At 36.2% G+C, this 19,106-nt stretch overlaps 1 protein-coding gene across 1 annotated transcript; it reads left to right on the top strand.

Moving 5' to 3' along the window:
* LOC144647247 (uncharacterized) lies at window positions 1–18,113 on the top strand. The gene is made up of 9 exons (XM_078507018.1): window positions 1–129; window positions 2,699–3,304; window positions 5,279–5,357; window positions 6,116–7,343; window positions 10,563–10,873; window positions 13,410–13,539; window positions 14,117–14,204; window positions 14,803–14,954; window positions 15,790–18,113. Exons 1-9 carry the CDS (start codon window positions 97–99, stop codon window positions 15,926–15,928), a joined length of 2,766 nt encoding a protein of 921 aa, XP_078363144.1. The 5' UTR covers window positions 1–96; the 3' UTR covers window positions 15,929–18,113.
* The last annotated feature ends 993 nt before the right edge of the window (window positions 18,114–19,106 follow it).

The raw sequence follows: 19,106 nt of genomic DNA on the forward strand, positions 1-19,106 counted from the left end.
GCGACGTGCAAACCCAAAAAGAAAGGCTTGAGTTGGGACACGAAATTGTAGCTTTTGTCCGGAATCGAAAAAACCTTTCTTATTATCGAAAATAAGATGGCAGACGAAGAAGCCGTGCTCAAGAAAAAGGTAGGGATAAGTCGTTAAAGGTGAATGCAAGCCAGTAGTGTAAACAAAGCAGGCAGCTTCTCGCCCTCGTCGTCCAATATGCCATGGTAAACAACTTTAGCTACGAAGAGGTCGAGCCAATGTTTGACGTCAAGCACAGTGCAAAGTCTTTTGCACAGTGCTTGTTTACTTATCGTTCAACTTAGGGCTTCTCACTACAATGCGTTACTGTATGAAACGTTTGCATGCCTCAACGATCGTCAAAGACATTTTATTTCCGTTCCCACTGAGCTCAGCTGTGGGAAATTTTTTTGAATGAACTATATTGACGAAGAACGAAAGATCACTGGCTATTTGATCGATAAGCTCGTACAAGCTTATTGAATGGAAGAAATAGATTTATTTTCAGACTAGCTAGCTAGCTCTCCTCTGCGTGCAAAATCGGTTATAAATTGCAAGTATGTAAATTTGAGAACAACAGCTTACACTTAAATTAACTTGACTTGTTTTTTCAATTTGTTTAATTTGCTAGCGATAATAAGACGTTCCCATGGCCTTCGATTGTGAAGTCGATATTTTGTAATTCTGGCCGATTTTGAGCACAGTTTCTGCTACAATAACATTAATTGATATGGTAGTTTATTTAGATAGACAGACATTCTTTTGAAATTGGATTTGTCATATTGAAAAACTCTCCGGATTTTTGTGAAGCATTCCGTTTAAATTCCCCTATTCCAGACATAAAATTATAAAAACCTCTGAATTTATTTAGCTTCAACATGTCGAGAATCGCTTGTTATTTTATTCTCGGTTATCAAATAACGGAGTTTTTTCTCATTATTTTGCTGGTATTAGATCAATTGTGAATCACAACAAATGGTAATTTTAAGGAGCTTATATTAAACTGACAATTTTTTACATTTATATTGTTCATTACTAAGTTTATCTGCTGTATTAACCAGACAGCTCTGTAATGGAAAATGTCTAAATAATTATTCAGTATCGTTTCCCTGACATAAGTAAACATTTGCTGTTAAAAGGATCAGTTTGTAAATATTTTCATGGAATGTTTAGCTGCAAAGTGATATAGTCTTCGCATGTTGTCGAGAAGATGATAAGTTTTTCTTAATTTAAGATAATTTTGTGTTCCATTCCTGTGATCTTGCATGTTTCTGTGTACACAACTTAACCCCTTCTCTATCTTGACTTTTAAAGTTGTTTTGTCAGCAACAGATATTTTGCTATTCCATACCCAGAAACAGTTCAAATCAATAATCTTTGGAAATCGAGACACTGGTTAATTTGCTTATTGATAGGCGTTATGCTTCACTTAGTCCTAGATTAATTAACAAAGCCTTTAGGGTTTTATTAACTGAAACTATTGTACTATGCATTTGTACCATCTGTGTTGTTTTGCATTAAGCTGGCAAAGAAATATTGTTCAATTGTTTATGGGAGATTCCCTGAATGATTCCTTGCTAATAGAGTGTGTAAACAAGACAGCAAATGTCCTAAATTGGATAACTACTTCATGTACAATACACATGACGGCAGGGTTATCACCAAATAACTCACATGTTTAGTTTGACTTGAACTCGCGTTAGCCAGATCTGTCTTCTTTCCTCTGGTTAATTAAATGTTGAAAGTTGATTTACAAAGGTGCTTACAGCTTATTGGACAAGGAATCAATACCCTCCATTTTGAAAGCAGAGCAAACTTGGCAAGAATGTCAAATGATTAATTGCTATAAAATTAGCATTCTGAAATATCTTCAGTAACAGTGAATTATTTTGAGAACTCTAATTTATAAACAGTATTCTGTACCATGTTTGGCCTGCATCAGTACATAATTATGTACTGATGCACTGATATTAGCCCCCCCCCCCTCCCCCCCTCCACATTTAACCCCTTAAAAAGTTGTATCAGCCCAGGGCTTATAAGCAGAATTTTATGGTAGCTACTTAGTTATGAAATGTAAATATTTTACTTATATACATACTTATTATTCAAAAAATTGTCACCATGCCCAAATATGGACAGAAAATCCTTGTTATCTGGAGATAGTGGCAGTAACCACAATACTTTGTGCCTGGAAAGAATTTTTTGTTGACAATTTGTTCACTCAAAAGAACCTGTGCTTCCTAACAATAGCAGCAACACATTGACGTCATAAAATACAAAATGGTGGCAGGCAGGAAATTTAAAAGCGATAATCTTTTACATTTATTGTATTAGTTGGGTAAAGTGACGAGATTTTCCAAGCCGGCGGGAAAATGACGCAGTTAAAATCATTTTCAAGGTGACGCTCTGACGACATGCACGCGAACAAGACCTCTCGGGACCCCGTACAAAGACCCCCCCGCCCCGGCCACCGCCGAGCAGCGGAAGCACAAAGGAGCCGAGCGGAGACGCTCATCCGACCCATGCCCCCCGTCGGGGGTCACCTATGATATTATTATATAAATGTCATTTCTATCTTGTCCAGTAAAATTTGTAATTTAGGCATAATCTAAAACAGCTCAACATCAAATTGTGTCAAGAGCAGAGGTTCCCTTTAATAATTTTAATATTCTTTATTCTGAACTTGTAGTTGGAAGATACCACTGATTTCGAAGCAAGACGGGAGATCAGACAACAGCTTAGAGAATTGAGAAAGAAGAAACTTGATGCATTACAATCTGATTCAACTGCAAATGAAAGGCCAAGGAGAAGGGAGAGAGTAAAAAAAGAAGAGCAATCCACTGTTATTACAGAGATGAAAACTACAGATGTAAGTGATGGTGATTCCTCGCAGCCACCTGCAACACAAACTACTATAGAGGTTAATTATAGTCGTACAGTTATTACTGATGGATCTATGGAAAACGGTGTTGAAAATGGACATGATGAAAGCGAGAAATCTGTTGAGGAAGAAACAGTTTCTGTTGAAAATGAAAATCCTGTAGAAGAACAACCTGTTGAGATTGAAATCGGAACTCAATTTAGTGTACAAATAAATGGAGAAAAAAGTGCTCAGGATAGCGAGGAAGAGCAAGGGCAATCGCCACCGCAAGAACTTTCAACAGAAACTGAAACTGTAGTCGAATCTTCTGAAACAGTAGCTGATAATGAAGACAAAGAAGAAGAAACAGAAGAAGTTGAATTGACACCAGAAGTTGTTGAGAAGATGGAAGATGTAGATCAGCTGGAAAAACTGGTAGGATTATACTCTTATAATTATTAAATGTAAAACTTAAATTTAAGAAAACTCTTTCAAATGCCTTCCTACACAATCTTGGCAATGCCACAAATCCCCCCCCCCCCCCCCCCCTCCATGTCATTCTTGCAAGCACTGCAAGGCCATGTACAGGTGAAGAGTTTTAGGCAAAATATGAAAAGAAGATGTTGCTGAACATACCGTAAACACTCGCGGATAAGCTGCACCTGCAGATAAGCCGCACCCTGAGTTTAACAACTCAAATGTTGGAAAAAAAGTTTTTGGAAAGTAAATCAAAGAAAATCCAAAGTCGAGTCAAAAATCCAAAGTTAAGTCTTTAGGAAGTCTTCTCCATCGAATGTAAACGCAGTGAACATTGAAACAGAAAATACTTCAGTCTTACCCACAATTTGAGCTCTTTTATATAATGAAAACCAACTTTGACATATTATGGGTGATCTTTTTCTGGCATTTGTTGACAGGTATTTCTTCATTCAATGCAGTTTTTCCATAGATTTTTGTGCGACAACAACAAGAACTTGCGTTTGCCTTGCCGAATGTTCGTAACTTAGTAACCAAGCATTTGATCGGATATATGCGAAATATGGGAATAGGGCGAGAACATAAAGCGATGGTGATGGAGGCGTTCGGGTTTCGTGGCTATCATATCGACAAATTAAAGAGATTTGGGAGCCATCTATTGGAGATAAACTTGTTGCATGAAGAGAGTTTCGTAATCAGTTCGACAAATTTTCCATCAAAGTGCAAAATGAGAAAGAAACAATAGGCCATCTTACTCGTGAATACTCGTGGTATTTCTCGCTGGTAAAGTATCAATTTGTCGACTCTGCAAACAGTATAGGAGCTGTCAAACTTGCAAAAGTAATCACCGGTACTCTCTTGTAGTTTTATGTTATATTTAATTTACATAATTTTCCATAAATTAGTGTCAGTTCACGAAAATTTACGGCACCTTTTCCGAATGTTCCCGCAGATAAGCCGCACCCCCGATTTCGAGCGAAAATTTTTGGAAAAAAGGTGCGGCTTATCTGCGGGTTTTTACGGTATTTCTTTCTGGAAAACTTTCTGGCTTTCATCACATTAATGCTGGTTATGTTATCATCATCATCTATCTTCTTCAGTGATGATTTGACTTGTTCCAGTGGATTGCCACTTGGCGAACCTCCTGCCAACTCTTCCATCCCCGCTTCCCACTCCTTTTCTTTTCAGCCGTTCCACGCCAAGTTGTTCTTGTTCTTCCAACACTTCTACTGCCCATTGGAAGCCAAGTCAGTGCTTTTCTAGTGTTGTCACTGGGCTGCATCCTTGTGTTGTGGTTATGGTTACAGCCAACATAGAACTGCTGGTCATGCCTATAAGCCCCCTCCCCCCCCCCCCATATCCCCCCCTTTCCAAGCTTATAGGCCCACCTGTCTGCTCACATCAGTGGTTATACCATTAAGCCCCTCAAGATACATATAATTATAAGCGCTCCCCCATCCAACTTTCCAGATTAATTTACAAACATTTTCACACAACATTGAACTTCAAAGAGAAATAGACAGTGAATAAGTTTGTAAGTACATTTATAGCACTTGCAGGTCAGAAGATTTAATTAAAATGACTTTCTTACAAAGTCGTTTCTTGTAACCTCATCCCAAATATTTTTTATTCATTTTATAAGTCCCACTTCCCTTGTCAGCTAAGTATCAGGCGATATTCCGTTTGATTTCTCAGGATAATTGTCAAATATAAGCGTCGCTCAGTTACAAGGGTGCTAAATGTTAAATAAAGATACCTATATCAATAAAGAGTTCTATTTTTCCAACATGGAATCGATATCCATGATCTTAAAGGGAAAGATAGGGAACCAGATTGATGCTCTACAGGCAGCTCTTTGGGTTTCTGTCCATGGTAATTTGGGACAGGATGATTTTTCTTCCTATTCAACTTTTTTCCTTTCTGAAATTTTAGCTCAAAGAAGTTCCCCTAAATGAATATGCCCTGAGGAAGGCGATAAGATTGCAAATAAGGCAGCTGAGGGTCAAGAAAGGTAAGTCTCGCTCTGTTCTCATGTCTAAAAAAAAAGTTGGTCTGCATTTGATTGAATTAAAATATTTTCTTCTGGACAGAATATCTAGACTTGGCTATCGTTGCCATTATATGTTACAAGGTATTGCTTGAACTTCAGCTGCCACTCTTGTCTTTTACTTCCATGAGAGATGTGCCAATCAAATGATCTTAGCTTGAATCGTTTCTTGATTTGAACATCTTTTTTGGAAGTTAGTGATCAGAAAAAAATGGCTGAAATTCAGGTCATACGATTTACAAGTCAGTGCAACCAAAAAAACATAACTTACGATGATTTAATTAAATTTAGGATATTGTTGCTTACTAAAGGTGCAACAAAAAATAGTTCTAAAGGGTGTGACAAAAATAACTCCAAAACCAGTGCAGCAAAAAGTATTCTTAATTGAAATACAACCTTGAAGTTAAATTTGAACCAGATGGCTGGTGAAGACAATAACTTTTTCCTATCAGTTGAAGTTGTTACACTGTTCATAACAGTTTTGTGAAAAATACTTGAGAACAGCATAGTACACTGCTATCCTTGTATGTAACTTTTTATTGGTGCAGTAGTGTGATTTGTGATGTGTTTGAACTACAGCAATGCAAAAAACTGTTCGACCTGGACCCAAATTCAAGTCGGAGGCTCCTGCACCTAAGGGAGTGAGGTTAGTACCAGGAGCACGCTGCTATGCGACAACTTAGTAATATTGTACCTCTCTTTACTCACTTTTGTATTCACAGAGGCAAGCAAAGAAAGCAAAAACATGTTGGGTTTAAGGAAGGTAAATCAAGTCAATGAACAAGATAATTTAACGGAAAATGATACAACCTCAAGAAATACGCCAACTGAGCACTCTGTATCACAAAAATATGGAACAAGTGAATTCAGTACTGAAACTAAAGCTACAGCCTCAACACAGATGAAGACTGATAACGACGACATAAAGCGGCAATCCGTGGCAAGTGACTGTGGTGCAGATGATGCGTCCGTATTCAGCTCAACATCTGAGGGTGCATGTGCTTCAGAACATAACCCCAAAACCCCACCTCCACGACCCCCAAAACCTTCAAGACCTTCATCCACAGCAAGCACCCCAGGTACCAGAACTGATTCAGAGCTGAAAGGAGATTTCAAAACTAAAATACTTGGAACCTCTTCAAGTCCTTTGAGAGATCTGACAAAAAAGACAAAACCAAAACCATCAGGGCCCGAGCAGTTGGATTTCCGAGGACAACTCAAGAAGACTGGTTTGAGAGCTGATAAAGACTTATCGGCTCAAGGGAGAAGGCAGCAACAGTTTCTAGAAGGAGACGTCCGTAGGCAGCTTAAGACGACAGGTGTGGATGCATCAAAAAATCTGTCTGCATTGAAAAGTGTGGGTAAGAAAAAGGGAGGTGTTGAACAGATTGATTTCAGAGGACAGTTAAACAAAACACAGGGTTCAGAAAGCACACTCAATAAAAAAGGCCCAACACGCCCTCCTCCAACGTACTTATCAAAGAAACCTGTACCCAGTGCTTTGGCCTCACAAACCCCTCCAAAAACCCAAAGAACAGAAGCCAAAGATGATTTTAAGACTGCAGAGGTGAAAGAGGGTCGAAAGATTTCTAGCGCAGACTTACTGAACATGGTGCATAAGCCTGTTGAGACTTCTCAAGAGAGCTTTCTTGTGCAGCGAGGTATTAAAAAGGCAGAAGCATCAAAATCTGCAGCTCCGAAATTCATCACACCTGCATCATCTGGCTCTTCTGATGAGAGCTTTCAGGCTCAAATGGCACGGAGGAAAGAAAGATCAGAAAAGCTTATCCTTTCTGCCAAAGATCAAACACAAAGAAGGATGTCTAATGGGGATGAAACAAAAGATTTTCGAGCTGTTCTGAAAAAAGCTGCTGCTCGTAAATCAAGAGTGATGCAGAAAAGATTTGATCTGGACACAGAGGAGCAACCTTCAACTGGCGAAGTCAAACAGTAAGTTCATTTACTTATGAAATTACTTTTTGTGTGTGTACATGTACATGAATGTGTTTATTTGTTTGTGTTGTGTTGGTTGTGCAGTGTGATTTCTGCTTGCTTTTAATTGACTAATCTTCTCTACTGTAAGATTCTCTCCTATTGATGTCTATTTTCTTTCTTTTACCTAAACTCTACAGAACCTGCCTTCAAGTGTGTCTGGCATGAAGAACTCTATTTGCTTTTTCTATCAAAAAATTATTGTAACATTTTAAAAGGCCACATGTTATTTTTATAAAATAAAGCCAGAATGCACACTGTGTACATCGGAAGAAACATGAAGATGGAATCATAAAACTCTGTGGAGCCTTGTAATACATTTCTTTTGTTACATAATATAGATTGTGAGATTGTAAGCCAGTTTGCCTTGTTGCAGTTTATTTTGCTTAAAATTGAAACACTGGCTCTGTAGAACACATTTTTTATAAGTTTAATACTCAAAGTTTGAGGAACCTATGTATTGCTTAATGAGACAAAATTCCAAGATACATGTAGCAATAATTTATCTGTTGCAGAACAAAATGAAAATCGATGGTATAATTTTTTTTTTTACCGAAATGAAAATTCACAGAGATTTTACACTGTGAGGCTTTCACAATGAGACTTTTGACCCTTTCAGTCCCAACTGCAAGCTTTTATTTCTCATTACTCATTTGCACACAGTTCCTGTATGTTAGTTTTGAGAATTCAGCAGTTCATCAAGACCACCAGATGCTGACTTTCTTAATTCTCTCTCTTGTCTTCTTGATGATGTATCAGTTGATTATTATAGTAACAAGAGATTGGACGTCAGCATTTTTGGGAGTGAAAGGGTTAAAAATGTCAGCTTTGAAAGTTTCTTCTTTTCAAATCTACATCAGAATTGGCAATTTTAAGCAAGAGCCTTTCTAAACACAACAAATTGCAGTAGTGGAGCAAATGCTCTGGATGTTAGGCAGCTGTGTGTAAAATAGGTCATGAAAACATTTAGAGCTGGACAGTTTAAAAAGATAAGTGCTCTTGACTAATTAAAGAGCTTTTCAATGCACCTACCAACATGTGGTTAATTATGAAATAAACACCAGGATTATTGTGATGTCAGTAACGATTTGGATCAGTTGTTAGCTGGAGATAAGCATGAATAAACAGCAAACCCAAAACAGATGTGTTGTCTAGTTTCTTCAATTATTTAAGATAATGGAAAATGATACAAAGAAACACAAAGAAAACTATTCCAAAAATGTCTCATTTTTAACCAATCAATGCAATAATATATTGTTCTGTTGAAGAAAATGACACAACTATTCCAAAAATTCTCATTATCGACCAATCACCTAAAAATAATTATTGCTTTTTTTAATTGAGTGATAGCATACTTTTTTATTGAAAACACCTGTGTTTTAAAGGACCCCTGCTGGTTTCAGAATTTCAGGGACAACTGTGTGAAATGATTTGTCATACTGCTCATTTGCTAAACATCGTCCAAAAACTGCTTGTTACAAATTTAAAGAGAGCTTTTTGGCAGCATTAAGTACCTATTTGTAGTTTTATTTCTGGTCAATAGGAATGACCTTTAAAGATGAAGATGGCCTCCAATTAAAACCAGATCACTGATAAGATTTGTGTTATCAAACTGTTTGTAGTTTTAATTATTTTGATGTTAACCAGACTGTATCAGTTTGTCTGTTCTATTTCCACCTTTAATTTAACACTCTTTCCTTCAAGCTATAAACTCTTTGCTTTGCTAACAGCTTAACCCTATTATCTCTTTGCCTAGTGTAGTGTCTGTGTAATTAAAAGTCAAAATCCACTGAACAGCATTGTAGATGTTGAGTGTGATTATAGTGTTGAATGTATGTAGTATTTGTGGTATTTTCTTTCAAAACTACCATATGTTCAGGGTTGTTTTTATTAAAAGTGCAGGATGATCATATCAGGTCATAAATTTCAACTTGTGTGGTCACTCTAAGAATGCATGGTTTCTCTTAAACCCTTTCCCTACTAGGGTCAGTTGGCAAGTGTTTTGTACTTGAGTAGAAATCTTGAACTGTGGCCATTCAAATGGAAATTACCAGTCATTACTTTCATTTGTCCGGTAGCTGTTCATTTTTATTTTTAAATGTTTCCCATGTGAAATTTTTAGGGAATGTGTCAAATTTGTACTATTTGCAGCCCTTTATTAGATAAAAGGTTAAGCACTGACACACTTCCTGTTGAGACTATCTCATTTCAAAGGGGGGGGGGATAGAAACTGGGGCTTATGAATTTAGGGGGGAAGACTTCATCAGCTGTTGTACATGGAAATGGATCAGGCAATATTAATGTTTATCAATTCATGTTTTCTGACACTTCTCCACAAAAAGTAACAATAATAAATTTAACTTAATAAATTTATTTTATTTTTAAACTTCAAAGGACAGAATAACTGGTGCTGAAGGTTTCAGTCAGTGCGGCTCTGACATTCAGAAATTTGTTTGCTCTTAAATGAATTTATTGTCAATACAGTGTACATTAAAAGCGAGCATGAGCATGGTGGGGTGAGGGTGGTAATATACTGTGAGGGGAGGCGGGGTCTTTATGTATGCTGAGTTTGTCCAAGAGTGTTAAAATTATGGTTATTTGCATAACAGATGGCAATGACATGATGGTCGAAATATTTTCAATTAAAAGGAATGTTTTTAGCCAGATGTACTTCTACTTAGAACAATTATTATTATTCCTTAGTATTTTTAGCTTAAAACTTAAGGCCAGTTCTTTAATGCATTGTTTACAAAATTAATCATGTCATTACAACCTAGATATTGCCTTAACTCAAAACAGTACACTATACCCCCCAAATTTTATGATTTGACAACATTGTCACTGGAACAGTGTTTTTAATTATACCTTAAAAGGGCTCAAAAAAATTGATTCACATTTTACAAATTACTGAAACAGCTTTCTCTAAATAATCCAAAATACATGTACAAGGTCAACTTATTTATAGCTATGTTGCATCAAACGCCTTTTATTTTCAATCAATCAAATCAATCAATCAAGAGAGCATGACAATAATAAAATATAAAAACAAGGGAACTAGTATAAGTAATAAAAATTAAAAATTTAAAAGTGGATTACAATATAATTATGAGTAAATTGAAATATTAAAAATAAGTACAAATGCTTTAAAATAACCCATCCATCTTTGTTCTTGTTTAGGATTCAAAGATCTTCCATAGACATCCAAGACAAGAATGAACTTCACAAGTTGCGAGCTGACCTGGAACGGCAACGAAAGGAATCTACAGGAGCCAAAAGTTTGACAACTGTAAAGTCAGAAAGAGATGGCACTAAAGAAGTCACTACCACAACGAAGAAGAGCACTGAAGTGGAAGAGACAGATGGTGGACAAGCTGAGGTAACGACAGAAGTTAAAAAGACAACTGAGGTTCACAAAGCAGGCGGAGCAACAATGACAGTGACGAAAACATCTTCAACAACCCAAGTGCGACAAACAGGAGGAGGGAAAGGTTGGTGGAGGTTTTTTTGCCATTTTTAAAATACTGCAGATAATTATACTATTCAGAGTTTAAAATGATAACTATTAGCATTCTGAAGTGAAAACTTGTGTTACTGGTAGCAAGATCTGGTTTTCTTTTTGCGGGCCTTTTCTGGCCGCTCTACTGGTGTACCACATTGGGACACCAACATGGTGGACCCTTATACTTGCCATTTTCTTCAGGTTATTAACACCAGGTATCCTTGTAAAATAATAACAACTAGTAGAACAAGCTCAACATTACTCCAAACCAATGCTTCAGCTTATTCAGCATTCCTGAAGGAAACTACCTCTATTGGTGGACTTAAATACCTTATGTGCGCTTTTACCAAAGTGTAACATATCATTCAATGAATTCAATGCAAAAATGAAAACAATCCTAGATTTCACAGTTTGGCTGGAAGTCACCCTTGATGTTCAGTAGTCTGGGCAAATAATGTTTATTAAAATTGTGGAGCTTGTGTGAATTTACAGTGTTTAGGGCACAAACAATTCATCACTGTACATAGAGTTGTGACCTGGGTATAATTTTTAGACCGTTTTGACAAATTGGTTTTCACTGGCATAAATTTGCACTAAGATAAAGAACTTTCCACTGCAAGAGAAAAGTTTTCTTGTTTCATATATGCACCTAAAGAGCAGGTGCTTATTAACTGTTTAGTCATTATCAGTTCCTTTTCACTTTCTTTTATTATCAATTTAATTATTGATGACTGTTTTGTTCAGAGAGCACCCACAAGCTTATATATGTTAAGCTTTATCAATGTGTGTCAATTATACTGTTTACAACTACACTAAAATATTAATGCTTGCATCTTAGATTTATTCATTTTTGGCATAATAGGTCAACTGTTTTGCTGTTCTAGAAAGGGCAAGTTTTGTTTTGATAAAGAATAGCTTGGCGAGTTTTTTTATAGTAGTTCTGTCACTTGAAAGAACTTCAGTGGTTTTGAAAAGTTCTGTTGCCCCTGGTAAGAAAATGAAAGCTTGATGATAATTCGAAACGTGGCTAGAGCATGCCTTCTGCTAATTTGTTTCTTGCACCCCTCAGAATAATGTATAGCTAGAAAACTATTTTAAAAACAAATGGTAATTTTACAGCTAGTCAAAATTATTTCAGGTACAAAGTTTTAGCAAACTATACAGTCAAATGTATAGCACTAAGTTTTGAAAAGTTAGAAACATTTTCTTGTAACAAATTGGGTGAGTTGTAATGCTCACCATGTCTTTAATTTTATGCTCAAGTAAGTTTGCTGAAACTTTACTGTACATTAATTTACAGGTAAAATTCTGTTCTTTCTCATAGAATTCTTTAGAATAATTGTAATACTCTAAATCTTACTGAAAAACCTGTAATGATGTAGTCTACAACACCACCATTTTGTTACACACTTGGTATGTCTTTTCAGTTCAATTACACACTGTACATCAATTTTTTTCCTGAAATTACATATTCATGTGGAACCTTGAAATACAGTTCTTACACTGAATTTTTGAGAGTACTATAAAGTTCCTCATTTCTTTTGGATGTAGCAGTTGTTTCCTATTGCTACTACCCGGCCGACGAAGAAAAAGACCCAGTAATTTATACACAAAAAGGATAGACTTTTGAAAGGAAGAAAACATCACAACAGAGTATTTATTGGTACTGTTATTCCTCACTGTTATTTTCGACAAGTCAAAATATATTGAAGTTTGCTTCTTGTAGGCATTGTAACTGTTTGATTTTATAACAACTGTTTTAAAAATTTTGTTGATGCTAAAATAGGTGCTATTTTTAGTGTGTCACCTACTTTCCAAACGTAATGGTTATGCAGTGGTAAAGTTTATTTTAATCTTAGGTGCCGGAGAAGGCAAATGTCCCCTGAAGTGGTGCTTAATTCCTGCTTTATTAGCATGAAGTAACTTCTGGAGAACATGTGTTGCTTCTTGTTCTGCACTAGCATGAAAGACATTTATTTGAATGTCACGTAATGTGTGTATACCGTTTATCAAAATTTAGCTCTCAAATGAAACTGTTGAAATCATAAATAAGTCATTATGTTTTGATCCTAACAACAACTCAAAACAAAACTGTTCTAATAATACATTTTAAAACAAGATCAACCATTCATTTGAAGTATATTATGGATGATGCTGTTTGTAGCTTGTTTCCTTTAAGTAAAGTAGTACCATACAAGTATTCATCATGTTACAATTTTGTAAAAATATATATAATACTCACATCAACAATGTAAGGTTTTGCTAAGTATTTATTTACAAATACAGATCCTTTTCAAAATTCAGCTCTCAAATGGAACTGTTTCATAAATAAATCATTATGTTCATCTTAACAACAACTCAGAACATAACTGTTCTAAGATTTTATTTTTTAAAAAAGGTTTAAAAATTCACACTGAAACAATACACTGCATGCTAACAGGTGTATGTAAGATTTCAAAATGTTTTTTTTTTTAACCATGCAGGTTTAACATTCTGTTGTTTTTGTCACAATTTTGCATTTGTAGGAAAATCAATTGACGCGCTGTTCGCAGAGAAGAAAAAAGAAAAAATGATGGCCAAGAAGAAACAACAGGTAGATACGAAAAACGCGAGAATGGCTTTCAAGCAGCAACTGGAGGCGCAATCTCCAAAAGTGTAAGTGTAAGATATTGTTGTTTGAAAAAATTATTAATTTTCATGATCATAAAAAAAATAATGTAAACTTCAGGGTTTGTACGGGTCATGGAAAACCTGAAAAGTTGTGGAATTTTAGAATTTCATTTTGAATTCCAGGCCTGGTGTCTAATGTATGGTTCAGTGTATGTCACACTATCTATATCTAATAATGGCATCAAAGATGAGTGTGTTTGAGAATGTAATATGTTTCACAGCACTAAAAAAATATGCATAGCAGATGGCAGTCCTGAATGGGGTGTATCCAAGACTGATGTTTTAGAATGAGCTCAGGGATGTAGCTAAAAAAACCACTAAGCCCGCTCATCTACAAGCCTAACTGGCTTTTCTGGCCTTGGCAGCTCTAAGTTTACCTTAGTCACTGCTTTTATGTGAAATTTCAGCTGGATTTAAGTTCTCTTCATCCGGTGAAATTAGCCACCAGCTGGCTCTTAACGACATCCCTGTGAGTCACACCCATCAAGTTTATAGGGCAAAGTTTTGAAGATGCTTTTCAATAGGAGTACTTACTAAACACTCATCACTTAAACTTTTTTAGTGAAGGAGGAGGAAGAAATTTCACCAGTGGAAACACTGCTATAAACCAGCTGCAGGAATGGTGTCGTCGAAGGACTAAATATCATGAGGTTTGTTTTAGCTCCTACTTGAGATACAAACATTAAAATATGCTTCCAGTCTTTTCAAGCACTGGTTACATACACTAGTATTAATTTAAAGCCTTAAATGTGTGAACACTGGAATGAGAAAAATAAGATAGAAAGAGTTCCTGCTACCGCTTATTTGCTAAGGCTCTTATAATATAAACATCTTTGAAGGAACATAGTTATTACAAGGAAGAAATTTGCAATGGGCTTCTTTTATCTATGTTAATATTAAGCGTGGAGTGTAGGCTTAAGACGGAATTGTCCAAATCATTTCTATTAAAATAATTAATCTTTTACCGGTAGGTGCAATTCATGTTACTGCAAGTGTTACCAGTAGTTTGATTACAAAGAAAAGCATTAAAAAAACTCTAATACCATCTTACCATTCAGACAAGCTCTAAAATTTTGGTTACCCATTTCAGTTGCATGCTTGTTTTAGGCCAGGTAAAAAGAAAACAAATGTTTCTCATCCGGATTTCTATAAAAAAAGATGAATGGGCGGGGCTTTTTTTTGTTATTTGGACTATTTTTCAAGCCATGTTGATATATTTCTTCATCCTAGTTTTTATCTGTTTTACAGGGAGTAGACATTCAAAACTTTACCACCAGCTGGGCCAATGGGCTTGCAATGTGTGCTCTGCTGAATTACTTCCTACCAGAGCAGATTCCTTATGACACTCTAGATCCTAGTGACAAGAGAGCAAATTGGGCACTTGCTTTTAAAGTGGCAGGGTGAGTTCTTCTAGTGCTGCATAACTAGAGACAAATGGATTAACCCACTGTTGACTAGTAGTAACCATGACATGGCCTAGTTGCTAGGGCCTTAAACTCCAGATCAAGCGAGTGCTTCAGGTTGGAGCACTGACCTTTTTGAGACATCTCTAACAAGCACTCAGGGTTTTGACAGCAAGGGGTTTGTTATATTCTTTGTGGTTCTTTAACACCTGCAAATTAATTTTGGAGATGGAACTGCTATTTTACTCAGTCAACTTCTTCTTGACTTTGTATACACAACCCTCCAAGTTTATTTTTTCCTTAGTGGCCATTTGGCCACCAACTACTCAAGTTTTGGTCGCCAGTGAAAAATTTTAGTCACCAAATTAAGCTGATGCTTTCAATCCTTCCTCTCAATTTTAGTCGCCAGCTCCAAATTTTAGTCGCCATGGCGACTAAAATGGTCTTAACTTGGAGGGTTGATACATGTTATCCTGCTCTGAACTGAATCTTCTTATTTAACTGCATCTTTTAATAACACACAAATTCTGTTGTTCAAATACCCAACTAGTATTCATTCATTTTGATGAAAAAAGGGGAACCATGAAAAACGAGACAAACAATTGAAAATGGATTGAAATCTACCAATCACAACCCACAGATGTGACCTTTTGAACCGGTATCTACCAATCACAACCCACAGATGTGACCTTTTGAACCGGTTGCATTGAACTTCTGTTTCCTGAGAAGCTTGCCAAGATTATTGATGGCAGCATGATTGAGCAGAGTTTCCCGGTTATAAAAGGTGCAAGTTGTCAATATCAATCAATGTTTTTGTTTGTATTTTATTTAGGGAAGAGGGCATCGAGCCGTTGCTTGAACTGGAGGATGTCATGTCAGTTGATGTACCAGAACCTAAAAGTCTGATCACTTACGTCCATTTTATCTATCAACACTTTGCCGAAAAACAAGGACTGCAGAAAAAGGCTTAGATGATCCTATCAGGGCTAGGTTCTTTGTCCTGACAGGATAAGTTTACAGTGGGCATAATATAATAATGTCAATTTATAATAATAGTTTAGTTATTAAGGGTTTATTAGCTATTCAGTAGAGTCATAGGAGGATTGGAAGTAAAACTGAGATTCAACCAGACAAATGAATCTTATTTTTCTGACAGCTATTTGAGAGATTCTCTTCAGCCTTCCAGGGTCATTACCAATCCTCAATCAGTTTATTAAGTAGTTCATAGAACAGCATTTAAAAGTATTGTCTAGTATAGTAAATTCACCTCTAAGTTATTGTAATGGGCACTAAGAGTTCTTGTTTTGTATTAACTACAATAAATTTTGATAGGGCCATTTGTATGCCCTAATGTTTAGAATATTAAGCATTTTATTAGAAATTGAATCCCACGGTTTTATATGGGATCAATAATTGTGTTATTAATCGTCAGAATACATTTAAACAGAGAATTTTTTATATTATTCGTGTAACGTGTAAATTGAATGAATTATTCAAATGGGTTTTTCCAGTGTTTTGATAATGTTTAAACAGACATACCATAGTTTTGAATGAATGCAATTTTTAGATATTACATTTTTGATTTTAACATTTGAATATAATGTGTTGCAAAAGAATCTTTTGGGGCAAGTAACAGTTTTACAAATTGAGAAGTAAATTAATTTTTCTGTGTGGTTTTCGCTGTTTATACCACATAAAATTTATGGCTACAAGAAGAGGTATTGAAGAGTGTTTTAAAGACTCAACTACCAGATCAAATGATAATAAGACAGTACAAACAAAAGATTTGACGTTGGCTTCAATCTAAAGCTTAAAAGATCTTTTTATTTTTGTCCTGAATGTATTTGTAATTTGGAGTCAATAGGTTTTCTGTTGAGTTAATACAGTAAAGGAATATATCTCAAGAAAAGTGCCTTCACATATGTACCAGGTACAGCCTAAGGTATGATTATTTAAACAAAGTGTGGGTACTAGACCAGGTTTGTAGCTGGATTGACGTTTACGTGGGGATTCTGTATCCACCATTACATAACTTGAAGGAGCCATGGTTCACAAAACCACGTTGTATCAAGTGTGGCTGTTGATTCAAATCTGGTTTAAACGACGCTCCCTAAACTTCGTTTAAAAAGTTATTCCTTGGTACAAATCTAAATTGTCGAAGTCGTTTGGGGTCGATTGAAATTAGAAATGTTTTTGTTGGTAAGATAATTGCAGAATTTGTGAAATAGAAAAATATGGAGGACAGGTTCATGTGAGATTCTTATATCAATAATTTGGTAGATCATTCACGGTTCTGATAAGTAAACAAACCGTAGCTAAAACAATGTTCTAGCAATTTCAGTTTCTCGAGAAATAAGATATATTTAAGGGGGGGGGGACCTTTTTAAAAATGCGACGTGAATTATATATATTTCGGCGTAAAAAAACGGAATTTCTGCAAACATTGAACAAATTTTATAATAGTAATCCTGGAAGTGATGGTCGTGTTACCTTTTCTACATGTAACAATATTTTATTTTCTTGGAAACCAAGGCTACGGGCGCACTGATTGGTGGTTTACAGGAGGCGCATATTTAACCAGAGCCTATTAACCGTTCATTGCAACAAGGTTACGATGGAAACGGCTTGTTTGCCTTCACAAAGCGTAAGGTAACCTCCACAATGCATTTGAGAGAATTGGGAGAATTCTAAAGTATATCTGTAAATTTCTGCCTGTAGCGAGAATTCACACAAACGTTCAAGTTTTTTCAAACTGTCGTTTCTGTTATCCTGGCTGTGAAAACCCTTTGTATTTTAGTAACATGACCACGTGCCTTCTACCAAAGAGACGAATATTTGAATTTTCAGCTTGATGTAAACCTCGGTGAATGAATTGAGATCACACTTTGCATTACACTTAGAACTGAAATCTCGATCAGTTAGTAAAATTTTTATAACGAGAAAGAACATGGTTAGTAATATATTTGTAGACAAGTACGTAGCTACATTAATCCACAATGTTTGCTTCAGAGAAAGTAAATTTAGTAATTAAATCATTTCTACTGTAGATATTTTAAAATAAGATTTATATTATGCAGTATTACAGTAAAGACGAGTAGTAAAATGTAGGACATTAAGATGTCAAAAAATCTGCAGTAAAGTGTGAGCTAAAACTTATTTGCAAGACTTGTCTATTGAACGTAGTCAAAGCTGTAGGATGACCAAGTGAACTCGCAGACCACGTGTTTATTTGGTGTTACCAGGAGAGTTTCCAACTAGCTTATAATTTTCTCTATTTTCGTACCTTTCCGCTATGTAGTATCGCTTTATACATTTCCCCCAAATTCTTACCATTTCTTGGCGCTTTCACGTGGTCGCATGAAATAACAGTATTACAGTAACCTGCCAAACCGGTTGCCTAGAGTATATCTTCCAGGCTTCGTTTAGCTGGGGAGCAGAGCAGATAACGCCGGATGAAAAAAATTGGCGAGTGTTTTGGTGAGAGAGGGTGAAATGGGGGGAGGGAGTTTTTGGGGGAAAGGGGGTCTTCTCCCCAACTTATCCTCGTCTTTTCCACACGCTATTCTTCGCGATGTGCCCCAACATTCCAAGGAAGAAACTATTTTGATGTGGTTGAAATGTAAGGCTGATGAACTTTGTGCCATACCGCGTATCGCGTCTCATCCCCCCCCCCCCCCCAAAAAAAAAAAAAAAAAAAAAAAAAAATTCCCTCTTTTCCGTCGAGAAAGACACGTTTTTTTAAAAAAATATATAGAAGATCCGTTTTTCAATCGTTTTTTTTATAGTCCAATACAAAAAGAAGTTAGCTTCTGTCAGTATACTTGAATACCAAATTACACCCTACGAGTTTTTGTCCAGATCGCTTGAGTGGCGTTGGTTCTAAGTTTGTGTGCCAGCTTTCTAGGATCTGTCGTTGAAAAAAGTTTTGTAGTGTAGGTAATATGTACAGTGAGAAGATTCTCAGTCGATAGGCCCTTTGCAACTAGGCTATCACGTGACCTACTTTTCATAAAATTATGGGCCTTAACTCCGATTATAAGCCCCCCCCCCCCCCGGATATAGGCCCCCTCTACCGGATGACAGTACTGAAGATGGCTAAATGTTGCTTTATTATGTGTTTTTAACTTAAGACGTATTTCGATCAACACT

The sequence above is a fragment of the Oculina patagonica genome, chromosome 3 (genome assembly GCF_052425735.1).
Source record: "Oculina patagonica isolate OP01 chromosome 3, crgOcupat, whole genome shotgun sequence".
Taxonomy (NCBI): Eukaryota; Metazoa; Cnidaria; class Anthozoa; order Scleractinia; family Oculinidae; genus Oculina; species Oculina patagonica.